We start from the raw sequence: 15,530 nt of genomic DNA, 5'->3' as shown, positions 1-15,530 counted from the left end.
AGCTTAATTCAGTGACACATTATCGGTTAAAGACCTTTTGTAAAATAGTCTTTGGTGCTGTTGATGAGCGTGATGGATGTTTCCGCAGTGGCGGTGTGCATCGTTTATTAGGACGCTCTCCCATCGGATTAAATGGGGGGCCACCACAGTTACTCTATGGCCATGTGGTTGGGTGTAAAGTGTGGGGATTCTCACACCGTGCCACGACATCTGGCCAATGACCTCCTGTCAGTGGGGCCCTGCGGCACTTCACGTGACAGCCTCGATGTGCACCTAGCCTGGCACGAAGCACCGCGGTGACGTCGGTGCCACTTAAGCAGCGAATGGTGTTGTTTGGCGTTAAATACCAGTGTCATTGTGAGCAAAATAAACACAGCAATGTGCAGGAGAGAAGAGGTAATTCCTGACAAGGAGGCTTATTGTAACTGTTAGAGGCACCATTGTATCATTGTTTTAAAGTAGCGTATCCTATTGTAATATGCCCCGTATAGACTCGTATCAGATAAAGTAAGGGGTCATCCATTTAGTAGGTACGCACAAAATCAGTCAAAACGTAACCCCTCTCCCCCTCCCTGTACGCACGCGAACTCTTTACACCCCCCCCCCCCGAATCCTACAGAACGGCCAATATTTAATCCACGCAGAAACGATCAAGGATTCATAATATTAACGTGTTTAAGCAATAATATAGTCCATCGTCGGACTATCTAACTCATTTGAAGGCCAATGTAGACAAATTATTATGGAGGCTTCACCCTCCACCGTTTCCTATGTGTACATTGTCAGTAGACCCCCCCATACGCAAGCATACGCATTTGGGTTACCCCCCTTCCCTCCATGTGTACGGACTAAATGGATGGCCCCTAATGTGTAATTTCCACCACTGGCTTGTAAACGTTGTGCCATGCAGAAGGACCATATCGTAATGCCGCATTTGATGAATAGTTTTGCTTTCAAGGCACTTATATATTCCTTCTTTCTTTCTACAAGACCGCAGCACTATGTTCTGGAGTTATATTCCAATGTTTGCATGTATATGTGTTGAACTTCTTTCGCATCGTACGTAGCCAACCGTGATAATCGGAGGTGCGTACCATCTGCGCATTGAAATCGTTGCGTTAATGTCTAAAATCACCTGTGGAAATGATGATCGGTCCATTTCAAAACGGGGTAACGGTTAATGTCTTAACAATCCTAATTTATATAGAAGTGCTGCTTATATCATAGAATGTCTTCTACATCGGGGATTACGAGCGGGTTGATTAAATATGACGGTAACTTGAATGTTAATATTTAATCATATGTATGGCCAACACATTACATCATGCTGCGTTGCATAACGAGTGATTTCCCTTGTGTGTTTTATATATATATGTGTCGTGTGCAGACTTACCAATTGTGCCTGATGTAGGAAGTCGTTAATTGGTGCATATCATCTTAAATGGCTAAGACATCCATTTATTCATCATAATTTTTTGTCTTTTTAAATCCTTTATATTAAGTTCACTTGCTTGCTTGCTTGCGCACTTACGACCGTGCAAATCTTTCGGTCGTTTTTTAACCCACTTCCCGTGATCCAATCGAGCTGACATTTTGCACACAGACTCGTTGTGCGTGCCAATTTATTTTCGTAAAATTTTTTTCCAAAATTTTACACTTTTTAGGAAAAAATAAATTATATTTAATTACGAATTGCTTAATGGTGGCAGGCAATCATCTGACCCATAGGTGGCAGCCATCTCAAGCCAGATGACGAAAGGACTCTAGCCGCCACGCATATAAAGGATTTATAGTGAAAAACTTTGTTTTTACGGGTTAATTTTTTCGCTTGCACAGAGCCCGAGCCCAACGATGGCACTGGTGAGCGGCCAGTGGATTGAGCAGGAAGTCAAAGGGTCACCACCGAGTGCCCGACACGGCCACGCCACCGCTGTCGTGGGTGACATCGCCTTCACGTTTGGAGGTTGCAGCATGGAGGTGCCTGTGTAACCGTGTCTCCAAACTATGTCTGTCCAGCCTCACACCCTTCACGAGCTGCCACTCATTGTAATGCATTCCTACGAAAGTGTGTGTAGCGCAAGGTGGCATCGGGGCCCACAGGGATTCCCCCACTGAAATGTATTTACCAACTGGAGCAAATAAGACAAAGATATCCCTTAACAAACTGTTGGGGCAATTGCTGTTAGCGAGCACCTAAGAAGGCTGGCACGGCACACGAGGAGGTGGGTGGCCAATACCACGCCCGGCCGCCTTTGTCTCCCAAGTGGCGACGTTTACACACCGCACACTCATTTGAGACCGAGTCGAGCTAGCAGAGGCCCAGGAACAAATAATCGTCACTGGTGTCCGCCCGTGAGCGGGAATCGAACTCGGGCCACCGGGTTCATAGCACCGTGCGCAAACTGCGACGCTACCGTTCCCCGACAGAGACTATAAAACCTCTCGAAGCCAGGCTCGGCTACAGAGTACAAGGTCTCCCACAAGCGGAGCACGTGATGGAACTGACTGTTGGTGACCCCATGCCCTTGGGCGTGTGTCACCTTGTTTGCTGCTCGACAAAGCGGAGACCTTGCGCTCTCTCTCTCTCGTTTTCAGACGTAATTCTTTTCGATAAATGTTTTGAAATATAATATTTTAAAAAATATATATATATTTACTCCACAAATAATGTTATTTTAAAACTGGGTGTAGTAATGAGCTGAAGGGCTCGGCGTGCCTCTCTTCTGTATGTGCATTTGCATTTCTTCGTAGTCAAAATTCTATTTTAAAAAATGCGGGATCTCTTCTTATTCGACTGCCTTGCCAGCTTTTTTCCACTTTGACAACAGTAAATCCAATCCCGCTTTTATACACGTGGCTACTCCGTGGCACAGTGTTCGTTTCAACATCAAAGAGCGTTTTTTTGGCTTTGCCACCACCGCTACTCTGCACCTTTCAGTTTTTGGCGTTAAAATGCCAACACGGAAGAGGCCGAAATATCCCAAGTTGGATTCTGTCCAGCATCTTTCAGCAATACTCACGATTCACATTTCAGTGGACATGCCTAAAACTCACAGAGTCAAATTAAGATACCCATGAGAAGAAGAATGAAAAAAATATCGAAATAATGATATGTACACATACAAGGACAGCCCTTTAGGTAATCCACTGCTGGATGATGGCCTCTCCAGGCGATATGGGTCATGTTTTTTTTTGTTTAAACATACTTCATCACGCTGATCAGTTCGGGTTGGCGAAGATGGGGAGAACAGATGGTAGGGCCATATAAGACCAGTAAAATATTTGATTCTGCTGCACTTACCTCTGCTGCCCATACCATAACGTCGTGATTGCCCATCCAAACACTATCCAGGCTCAATCCTGCTTGCCTTTCAAGATCCTACAAGATTGTGTGATTGTGTGACAGGCATAATAAGGATATATATGACACAAAGCACGAAAAGGTAAACGAAACACAATGAGACTCATTTGAAGCTTGCCTGGTTTAATTGCAGACACTTTGCTTCATTGTGACATACAGTACTCGTTATTATCTCAGAATGACTAGATAATTGGTAATTTGAATTGAAGTCGGTAGAAATGTGTCAATTCATAAATGTAGGATGATGGTGATTATTTATAATGAAACTGTCATAGTGGATACTGTACTAAGTATGCAACAATGCATTCATCCCACTAAATAACCGTTCTTTCGCTCACGATGCATACATCCGATTGTGCACTTACAAATTGATGTATGCAAATTATTTACCATTGTTACATTTGAGTGAATGGACAGATGAGAAAATAAATGAGAAAATAATAAACAAAAAATAATCTATCCCTGAATCATATTGCAACCCAAACTTGTGGCAATTCATCAAATTGCCGAGACGTGTACACCTCGTGTACTCCATATTACAGTCACACCATCTCATGAGGGTTATTGGCTCGTACTTCATCACGTTGGTAAGTATTGGTTGGTGAAGGTGGGGAGCAGACACGGAAGTACACTACAACAAGACATAGTCTTGGTTCTTTCGGTAAAGTTATGTAGAAAGGAAATTATAAAATAATAATACAAAATTCTCACGACATTTTATTATTAATATTTTATTATTTTATTATTTCCCTTCTACGTGACTTTACCGAAAGAACCAAGATTATGAATCCCTGTAGCTTTAAATCGAAATATAACAATACACTAGGCTGCCACATGCCTTTCCTACCCACAGCCCTGAGATAACTCTGGCAACCTATTAGCGCAAAGGTCGTCGGTCACCCATCCAAACACTATCCAGGCTCAACAATGAAACGTTTCTGAGATCTGATTAGATTGGATGCATTCTCAGTGCTTTGCTCACAAGTAAACTCCTGTGATTGCATTTTTATTGTGGGGCACAAATTACAGACAGCAAAATGGGACCAAAAAACAAATGCCTGGGGAAGCCCTGGCATATAATAACCATGCCGTCACGTACTACGCAACATTAATCTGGTCATTGATTTTTTTTTTTATCTCTGAACGCGTTGGCGTGTGTGTTCTGGCAGGATGGGGAGGCGATCCTCTACAACGACCTACACATGCTCGTGGGTGAGGACGTGCGCACACACGCAGCGCACCTCGGGCTCAAACTCGAGCTTGGTTGATGAACAAGTCCCGCTAATCGACTCCGATGCAATCAACAACTTGTTTCGTGAGTTACTGTTCGGGCCCCTTTATAAATTGGCGGCCTTCCCAACTTCCTGTACTGCCTCCCGAAGACAGGAAACCCCTGACGCTGCCGTTGATGCTGATGATGTCACCATACCCTGCCCATTACTCCCTTCCCAGTGGTTGAGTAATTTAACCTATCATCGGAAGAGTAATAGATTTGTTAATCAACCGGTTAGCCTAGCTCAAGAGTCCAGTGTCTAATCACAACACCCGTGCTACGCACCACCATGCCCGCCACACGAAGTTTGTTGACAATTTCAGTGACTCTTTCTCATCATTGTTCCATCCACGAATGCATTGCACAGGTACAGTTCTTTTGTGAATCCACTGCAGGATGAAGGCCGATCCCCATGCCATGTGACCAGCGAACCCGTTCATATGTCCACAGTGACCCCTACAGAACTGTCGTGGGAGGAGGTCCCTCACAGTGGACACCTGCCCTGTGCCCGATTTGGTCACTCTCTTTGGTGAGTGGCCTCCCCTTGTCTCTCGCACCCTTCCTGCATACTCCCACCTGGCCACTTCCACAATGTGAGAGGTACATTGTGTCGTGGAAGTAGCATGGCTAGATATAATATGTATGTTGAATTTCTTTCGCATCGTACGTAGCCAACCGTGCGAATCAGAGGTATGGGAGGACAACAAACTAAACACAAAAATCAGTTCTAAAGAAATGAGTTTTCTATCGGGATTTAAAAGTGCATAGCTCTAGTGGCTTCCTAATATCGGAAGGAAGAGCTTTCCAGACGGTCGTGGAAGTGCATCTGAAAGCGTGCGATTCGGTGACTGTCTTTGTTCGATGGTTATCCAAAAGCTGCTGCGAGGATGACCAGAGTTCACGTGATGATTTATGCTTCTTGATGAGATCAACAAGGTATCGTGGTTCATATGTAGCAAGCACTTTGTGTATAATGAGTGCGACCTTATTATGCATTTGTTCGGAAACCAAAAAGCATATACCGGTCCAACATGGAACATGTTTTTTGGGGAGATCCCTTTAAAAATATTCAGAAACTAGGAATTAAACTCCTGAAGCTCAAAAAATTGGACCGTGTCACATATCCACCTGTACAACTCGAACATCGCACCTCCTGGATTTCAGATTTCTTCACGAAGACACTGGTGTAACCATCAGCCACATGAGAACATTAACAGGTCGATGCGCAACATCTCCTTCATGAATAGAAAATTAAGGAAAAACCACAGCAGTGCGACTGTGACCATGCCACCAAAACTATGGACCGTGCAGTAAACCATTGTAGTCTCCGCTCCTTCAAAGGAGGAGCAAAAGCAAAAACTCGAAAAAAGATTTCCTGAAACCCTCTCGTTGTGGCGACTGGGTATTCAACTCCTGAACACATTTCCACACCATCGAGAATAGTACAGAACTATAATGCACGCAACAATATACTGCAAAGAATACATTTACGAATGTCTCTATATGACAACAGCTGCCCCTTGTACTCCTGCAATACCGTGCACAATGTTGTATTGATGCAAGGCTGTAATTATAATATATATTCAAATATGCTCAAAATGTCTCCCCCAATATATTTCTATAAATAGATTTCTGTTTATATGATTGTGGTTATGGTTGTACTTTATTAATCCCTAATCTCTGCCATTACATACAATGAAACAATAATTACACTATGAGATATTATTGTAAAAAAAAGTCCATCCTATGTGTTAGTGAATGTTTTTATATTTTAGGCAGGAAATTCGTTTTCAAATTTAGATTTTTTTTCTGGTGGGGGACCCCCAACCCCCCAGGAAGATTTTGTCCTCCCCAATGTTGACTCCATGGCTACGTCCTTGTATTGATAGATACGTGAAATGGTCAGGATACGTGAATACCTATAGCAAATGACGGTTTACACTCTGCACAAATAGGTTATAGCACCAAAAATAAAGTGCAAACTGTCGAAACGTCTGGGAAGATAAACTTATTCCGGCTGGGGAAGTATCTTCTCGACGAGCTCTTTTACTCACCTGTCATCGCTTTGATCATAAAGATGTTCTTTAGACGTATGCGAATGTATGCAAGATTAAGAATTCACTAAATACATTTCTTGAGGAAATAAGAATAGCTTTTACCCTTTATGGCAATAAAACAGGTGTTAAGATGTTCAAACACCAAATAGAAACTTTTCGCAATGATTCATGTCTGCATTAACCACACGTACTTGTGGTGAGAACATGCAAAGACAACATGCTCTTGATTATAATATATGCATTGTCTTTGAAACTGATTGTTCTACAACAGAGACAGCTTTCTTTAGGGCCTAGTCCCTAAAGACCAGAGGACCAGAGAACGCTAAAAGGCGTTCGCTGGTCTGACACTGGTGAGACGAGGAAGAAGGCTGTCTCTGGTGTAGACCAATCAGTTTTAACGACAATGCATATATTTTTAAAACAAATGTTCTGTTTGCATTGTTTGCATGTTCACCACAAGGACGTGTGGTTAATGCAGACATGATTCCTTGCAAAATGTTTCTATTTGGTGTTTGAACGTCTTAACACCTGTTTTATTGCCAGAAAAGGTAAAACCTATTCTTATTTTTTTCAAATTTTGACACTGCCAAAAAAGGTCCCATTATGTAACATACATTGCTGTACATGAAAAAGTCGGATTTTGAACATCGATCGCACACGTACAGCATTGGGTTTGGGTGGCTAACTGGTCAGGCTGGATACGTGACGGTAAGGTATGAGACGTTGTACTGCACCGTACAACCTTACTGCTTTCGAGTCCATCCCAATCCACCTCGCACCCCAACCAACCTGATCAGCCGTGACTCAGAACAGCAAGGCCCTGAGTAATTGGGATCAATACTCTTCTTACTCAACTCGCCGTTTAAACACATTCCTGCGGAGGGAGCTGGTAGGAACGTTGGGTTGCTCGGTCAATGGCCTGCAGGGTCAACGGCGGCGTGGTGTATTCTGCAAATATGCCCGACTGTGAGGGCGGGCAGAAGCCGGCGTGAGTAGGTTAAACGTTGAGTTTTATAAGGGCACCACGGGGTGACCAGCCCCTCCCCACCCAGCTCCACCCCTCCCACCCCCACCCAACCCCACCCTCCCCATCCAGCCCCTCCCCACCCTCCCCACCCACCCCCTCCCCACCCTCCCCACCCAGCCCCTCCCTCCCCACCCAGCCCCTCCCTGCACGACGGACACAATAATCCCCTGTGGTCTGGTGTAACCAGGAGGTTCCTACCAGTATCAATGCATCTCATTAGTATATGACAATATCGTGAGCCATGCCTGTGTGTGTGCGTGTCTGCATCTGTGTGCCTGGTGAGAGGTGGCACAGTGGTTAGCAAACTGCGGTACCACACCCCTGCGATCTAAACCAATCCAACTCCCAACCATGGCTGTAATTATTGCAGAGCGATATCTGAACTGGTGCTGGACATTCCCTATGTTAACTCAGGAGTCTGCTGCTGTGTGTAAGCATCGGTACTGGGGAAACAAACGTCGCCAGGTGTCGTCCTGCCCAGCAAGTAAGGCTGCTCCAGCAGCTTCTAAGGCTGAACGTGCACTCTCTGTGTGCGTGCGTGTGTGCAGTGCGGTTCGGGGTGCTCTCTACCTCTTTGGAGGCCAGGCTTCGCTAGTTGCGAGTGAAGCGCTCATCGGGGTTTTCCGCTTCCACTTGGGTGAGCACGTTCACGCATGCACACACGTCCACGCACGTGCACGCGCATGCACGATCGCGTGCACGCACCTCCGTGAAAACAAAGATCTCTGGGGAGATATTGCTAAAGTCACATCAACAAGGTCCGGATCATCACAGCCAATGACATTAATGCCACCACACTTCACTACCGCAACAGCAATGAGATCACGCAGATGAAAGGAAGCGGAGTCAACTCCTGACTTCCAATGACCCGCTCTCACAATCTCATCATTATCACCAACCATCTGGCTTTAGGTCTTCCCCTCGGTTGCCATTCACGTTCACAGCTTGACAAGCTGAAAATTAAAATGACAAAGTACCTGTGCATTGCTGTGCATAGGACGACACCCCCCGTGTTCTAGAGTGTGGCTTGCACACCGTTAGCACAGCGAGGCCGCGCTAACGCCTCCACCTCCGCCTCTTGCCCCGTGTGTCTCTTGTGAGCAGATTCCCTGAGTTGGGAGAAGGTGTGCGGGGGCGGCTTGGCCCCCCGTGCCCTCTGCCCGGCCGTGGCGGCGCTGGGAGACGACATCTACGTTATGGGAGGTGTGCGGGGAGGCCAGGCGTGCAACGACGTGTTCCAGTTCAACACGGGTACGTGTGAGTGCACGCAAGGGGGACCCCCCCCCTCGTGGTAGCTATCCCTATCTTTGCACATTAGTGAACGCAGCACTGGCCTGCAAAGGGGGGTCGGGTGTTTCCATTAGGCTTGTGCGTGTCGAGTAAAGATGATCCTTGAAGTGGCTAGTTGGCTCAGAGCACTCAGCTGGTACCGCTGAGCTCCTGGGTTCAAATCCTATAAGATTAACACCGCATTCGTAAGTGTAGCGAGGTCATTGTCTCAGCCCGGTCACTAATTACTTTACAAAAAAATTGCATAAAATTTGATTCTTCACTTACTTTGGCCAAATTCCAAGAATTAAAAATATCGGTTCGGCTGTCATGCAATGATCATTATTGTCAGTGACAGAGCGAGTGGGAAAGTCCTGTTGTCTGCGGTGGAGACGAGAGGTTGCTTGAAGGGATCTCAGCGGTAGTGCTGCGGTATCCGCTTCCTTGGGCCGCTCTCTCCCAGAAAGGAGTTGCACTGCTCTGCAACATTTCTGAATGGATACTTCGTCTCATGACATGATGCCGATAACCTAGTCGGGGTAAAAGTGTGTAAAAATACTAAAATATCAGGAAACAAAGTCAAGATTGCTAACAAACACGGGGGCCATAAGTGGAAGTATCGTTATTTATTCAGCACGGCTCATACCTTAACCGCCACTGCCCTGCCTCCCCCCCTACCCCTGTCCGCTCACCCGACGACAACTCACGACATATGGCAGTGTCTCTCACCTGGACACCCGTGCACACTTTCGGCGTCGCTCCATCCCCAAGGTAACTCCACAACAGTGAAGGCTCGAGGCACCGTGCCACCCCCTTGCCTCTCTCGCAACACCCCCGCCCAACCACCCCCCGTGTTCTTTCTCACGCAGGGTGTCACCATTGAGACGATGACAGATGCCATGCTTACAAGGCTAGGCATTGCTAGGCATCGGACGCTGCATTGGTCATTGCATCGTGCGTTTTCAGATGCGCTCCTGCAGCTATCCGGAACGCCCTTCATTCCGATATTAGGAAGCCACTGGAGCTATGCACTATTGAATATAGATTGAAAACTAATTTCTTAGGAATTGCTTTTTGTGTTTAGTTTGTTTTCCTTGTCCCGCACCTCCGATTAGCACTGTTCGCTACGTACGGTGCGAAAGAAGTTCAACATACACGCATTTATATTCTTGGTTCTTTCGGTGTGAAATCCACAGCTGATGATGATTGCTTATGTTGCAGTCGAAACGTCGTGAGAATTTTTATTGTTTTATATTTATATTATTTTATTATTTCCCTTCTATGTGACTTTACCGAAAGAACCAAGAATATGAATCCCTGCAGTCACGAAAGCTTTAAATAAAAAAGTACACACATTTCTTTTAGAACTCCTTTTGGTGTTTAGTTTGTTGTCTTTCCCTCCGCACCTCCAATGAGCACAGGTGGCTACGTAAGATGTAAACTAAGTACGTTCAATGATCAACGCCTCTCCCCTGCCACTAGCCTTCACAGATTCAGTGAATTGCCACGATTTGGCGCATGATTCCTTTGAAGAATAGATGCTTCCCTGTCTCGTTTCGCTGTCTCACGTGTATGGTCTGTCTCATTCAATCCATTTAACCTGAAGGTAGATTGGCATATACAGATAGTCCCCGAGTTATGACGGTCCGACTTAAGATATTTCGATCTTACGATGGCGATAGCGATACGACAAAATTGTAAAATATTTGAAATTTCGCACAGAAGGCAAATGCAGCAGCGTACGAGGTACGACACTGTACGTTGGGACGCTGCCAGGATTTACGCATCTCCCGCCTTTATATTAAATTTTAGTTCATATAGGTAGGCTAGGAATTTACCTTGTTTTTTACTTTACATTTGACTGTGCAATGCAGTATTGTAATTAATAAATACATGCAGTATATAGTTTATACAGTGCGGTACTGTAAATTGCTCTGTTTTGCTAAATTATCACCATTCTTTAAGACTCCTGGGTAGGCTAGGCCATCTTCGACTTACGATATTTTTGACTTACGATGGGGTCGTCGTAACGCATCTCCATCGTAAGTCGAGGACTACCTGTAGTTTGAATACGTTTCCAAAACATGTAAATAAGATCCTTACACACACGAGTGGATGATCGATTTTAAATCGATTTTTACTTGAACCTTCGTGGAAAACTGGGGTGGAAGGCCCAGTGGTTGCTGGTGAGACGCGTGCCACAGTATCGGTGATGAAACAGAAGCCTCCACTGCTTATTAATTTACATTTCAATGAACGTCTTGACAATTTTGCAATCGTAGATCACGATTATAGATCGTGTTTTCGGCTCTGAGAAATTAGAATTATGATCGTGGCTGGGATTACTGACCCAGGATGAGTTTGGGCGTGAACTTCAGCAAGTATATATGTAAAAAAAAAAGTTGGGACGGAATGAGAAACGCAGCCAAATTGTGCCTTTGCTCAACCACCTCTCCCTCGTGTCCAGTAAATTATTAATCAGCACAAGCGTTTAGAGGGGGAACGTGATAACTCAGTACATGCGCGCGCACACACAGCACCCATGCAACCACAATAGCTCGTCTCTCACAGGTCCGTTGCTATGTTCACCGAGGGCAGCGAGCGTGTTGCGACTCCTCCTCCGTGTGGCTGATGCTGATGTAGAACAGGGGGTCGGGCAACCTGCGGCTTCGGAGCCGCATGGCGGCTCTTTCAGGACTGTTTTGTGACGTTGTTCACACGCAGTAGTGGATATTTAAATATTTGGGGGGGGGGGGGGCGGTTGTTTTCTCGAATTAAAAACAAAAATGGCTTTCTTGTCATTGTGGTTGCCGACTCCTGATGCAGAGCAACAACTATTATTTTACATCGTGGGTGGTTGAGCCAGACCATTGCGACCGGAGTAGCACAATGTATCGTGCTCTGATGTCTCTTTCTCCTTCTCCATATTTCAACGTATTGGCGGCACACCGGTAGTGCGTGGCATAAAAAAAAAGGTACTTTTTCGCAACAATTATTTATTTTACCGTGATTCACAACCCCGGTCAGAAAATCTTGCGGGGTGTGCGTCAAAATCAGTTCTTATGATGTCGAAAAAGTCATAAGATGAACGTTATGAGCAGCTGAACACGAAGCTTCACAGCCTGTTGCCATATATGTTTACTGTACAATTACGACACCATACATTACTCTGCACACTGCACCATGCCAGTGAGTGGAACGCGGTCTGAAAGTCACCGTTAACGTGAACACAATCAGTTAAGATCCGAAATGGTTTATTACGTCCTTCCAATGATTGCTAAGCCAGAATCCATCTTCTCGGTTGAAATTGTCTCTGTGTTTGTATATGTGGATCGCCTCATGAACGAATCTCTCATGATAGCCAGATGGCTTGCAGAGAACCTCTGTCTTGGAGAAGTCAATGTCATGTGAGCCCACTGAATTGTAACAGTGATCTGCCACGGCTGAGGTGTTTGTCCTACCGTGTTTCAGGTCTGCCTTATGTTCACGGATGCGGTCCGAGACATGTCGTTTGGTTTCTCCAATGTAACTGCTACCACAGAGGCAACTTAGTTTGTAGACGCCAGGGTACTGTATGTCTGGAACCACATCTTTTACAGACGGGACCAGATCACGGATTTTATGTACTGTGTTGAATCGGACCTGGATCTTGCGTTTAATCAGGATTTTGGAGATCTTTTTTGTGACCCCAGCAATGTAGGGTAAGGTGATGGTCTTGAAAGGCTCCTCAACAGGATCCTTCTTGATGGTTGGAGTGATGGCTTTGCGGATTGTGTAGTCGGAGTAACCATTAGCCTTAAGAGCTTGGCGTACGTGTTTGAGTTCACTGGAAATGTGTTCATGGTGGGAGATGCATTGGGCTCTATGATATAGAGTCTTGATGAGGGAATTCTTCTGGGATGGATGGTGGTGGGAATCCGGTTTTAGATAAGCATCCGTGTGGGTGGCTTTCCTGTAGACAGAGTGGCTCATTGAACCATCAGGTCTCCTTTTGATTAGGACATCCAAAAAGGGTAGCTTACCATCATTTTCGACTTCCATGGTGAATCTGATGGCTGGGTGTATGGAATTGATGTGGTCGAGAAATTGGTCTAGAGCAGGCCGGCCATGTGGCCAGATGACAAAAGTGTCGTCTACGTACCTCTTCCATAAGGTCGGGCGTAGAGTGGCAGTCTGGATGGCGTCCGTCTCAAATTTCTCCATGAAGATGTTGGCTACAACCGGAGATAGGGGGGAGCCCATTGGGGTGCCCTCAATTTGCTTGTAGAAGGTTCCATTCCAGGTGAAGTATGTATTGGTTAAGCAGTGTCTCACCAGGGGGGGTACCCCAGCATTCAGTCCTTGATGAACCAAGTCTTCAATGATTGCGATGGTGTCAGGCACAGGCACCTTGGTGAACAAGGAAACCACATCAAAACTGACAAGCAGGTCGTCTGGGGACAGGGCAATCCCCTTGATTGTCGATACCAGGTCAGTAGAGTTTAGTACTGCAGAGGTGGTTTTTCCAGTGAAAGGCCGTAGGATTTCGGACAAAAAACGAGCCAGTTTGTAAGTGGGGGAGTTGATAGTAGAGACAATGGGACGAAGAGGTGTATCTTCTTTATGTATCTTTGGCAAGCCGTACAATCTTGGTGGCCTGGCTGCAGAAGGTTTCAACGAGAACTGTTTGGTCTGATCAATTAATGCGGTTGAAGCAGAAATTATGTTGTTGGTTTTGGAGACGAGGCTGTTGGTGGGGTCTCTTTTTATTTTTGTATAGCTGCCATCGTTGAGTAGTTCTTGAATTTTGTTGTTGTATTCTATTTTGTCCATGATGACAGTGGCATTGCCTTTGTCGGCTGAGAGGATGACAATGTCATCCCTCTTTTTTAATTGAGCTAATTCAAAACGCTCATCTTTGCTAGCTGGCATCTTAGCGTTTTTGAGGGTTACAGAGATTTCAGATCTCGAGATTTCAGCTCGAGTAGATGTAGCTCTCAAGGGCTTGAGTCACATCGCTGCAGACGTAGCAAGATCTGAAATCTCTGTAACCCTCAAAAACGCTAAGATGCCAGCTAGCAACATCAGCAAATATGAGCGTTTTGAATTAGCTCAATTAAAAAAGAGGGATGACATTGTCATCCTCTCAGCCGACAAAGGCAATGCCACTGTCATCATGGACAAAATAGAATACAACAACAAAATTCAAGAACTACTCAACGATGGCAGCTATACAAAAATAAAAAGAGACCCCACCAACAGCCTCGTCTCCAAAACCAACAACATAATTTCTGCTTCAACCGCATTAATTGATCAGACCAAACAGTTCTCGTTGAAACCTTCTGCAGCCAGGCCACCAAGATTGTACGGCTTGCCAAAGATACATAAAGAAGATACACCTCTTCGTCCCATTGTCTCTACTATCAACTCCCCCACTTACAAACTGGCTCGTTTTTTGTCCGAAATCCTACGGCCTTTCACTGGAAAAACCACCTCTGCAGTACTAAACTCTACTGACCTGGTATCGACAATCAAGGGGATTGCCCTGTCCCCAGACGACCTGCTTGTCAGTTTTGATGTGGTTTCCTTGTTCACCAAGGTGCCTGTGCCTGACACCATCGCAATCATTGAAGACTTGGTTCATCAAGGACTGAATGCTGGGGTACCCCCCCTGGTGAGACACTGCTTAACCAATACATACTTCACCTGGAATGGAACCTTCTACAAGCAAATTGAGGGCACCCCAATGGGCTCCCCCCTATCTCCGGTTGTAGCCAACATCTTCATGGAGAAATTTGAGACGGACGCCATCCAGACTGCCACTCTACGCCCGACCTTATGGAAGAGGTACGTAGACGACACTTTTGTCATCTGGCCACATGGCCGGCCTGCTCTAGACCAATTTCTCGACCACATCAATTCCATACACCCAGCCATCAGATTCACCATGGAAGTCGAAAATGATGGCAAGCTACCCTTTTTGGATGTCCTAATCAAAAGGAGACCTGATGGTTCAATGAGCCACTCTGTCTATAGGAAAGCCACCCACACGGATGCTTATCTAAAACCGGATTCCCACCACCATCCATCCCAGAAGAATTCCCTCATCAAGACTCTATATCATAGAGCCCAATGCATCTCCGACCATGAACACATTTCCAGTGAACTCAAACACGTACGCCAAGCTCTTAAGGCTAATGGTTACTCCGACTACACAATCCGCAAAGCCATCACTCCAACCATCAAGAAGGATCCTGTTGAGGAGCCTTTCAAGACCATCACCTTACCCTACATTGCTGGGGTCACAAAAAAGATCTCCAAAATCCTGATTAAACACAAGATCCAGGTCCGATTCAACACAGTACATAAAATCCGTGATCTGGTCCCGTCTGTAAAAGATGTGGTTCCAGACATACAGTACCCTGGCGTCTACAAACTAAGTTGCCTCTGTGGTAGCAGTTACATTGGAGAAACCAAACGACATGTCTCGGACCGCATCCGTGAACATAAGGCAGACCTGAAACACGGTAGGACAAACACCTCAGCCGTGGCAGATCACTGTTA

General features: G+C 45.6%; 1 protein-coding gene across 1 annotated transcript in view; it reads left to right on the top strand.

Annotated features, from left to right (window-relative positions):
* LOC133349634 (uncharacterized) overlaps positions 1-15,530 on the top strand; it is a 38,861-nt gene that overhangs the window by 1,396 nt on the left and 21,935 nt on the right. Inside the window, exons 2-7 of the mRNA XM_061563235.1 lie at positions 1,837-1,977; positions 4,531-4,573; positions 5,085-5,163; positions 8,267-8,355; positions 8,823-8,969; positions 9,707-9,758. Coding sequence (XP_061419219.1) covers positions 1,852-1,977; positions 4,531-4,573; positions 5,085-5,163; positions 8,267-8,355; positions 8,823-8,969; positions 9,707-9,758 — 536 coding nt within the window. The 5' untranslated portion in view covers positions 1,837-1,851. The remainder of the gene's footprint in view (positions 1-1,836; positions 1,978-4,530; positions 4,574-5,084; positions 5,164-8,266; positions 8,356-8,822; positions 8,970-9,706; positions 9,759-15,530) is intronic.

Source organism: Lethenteron reissneri, chromosome 4, assembly GCF_015708825.2.
Source record: "Lethenteron reissneri isolate LAM-NWPU_2019-01 chromosome 4, ASM1570882v1, whole genome shotgun sequence".
In the NCBI taxonomy this organism is placed as follows: Eukaryota; Metazoa; Chordata; class Hyperoartia; order Petromyzontiformes; family Petromyzontidae; genus Lethenteron; species Lethenteron reissneri.
This window is presented reverse-complemented; position numbering and strand designations above follow the sequence as displayed.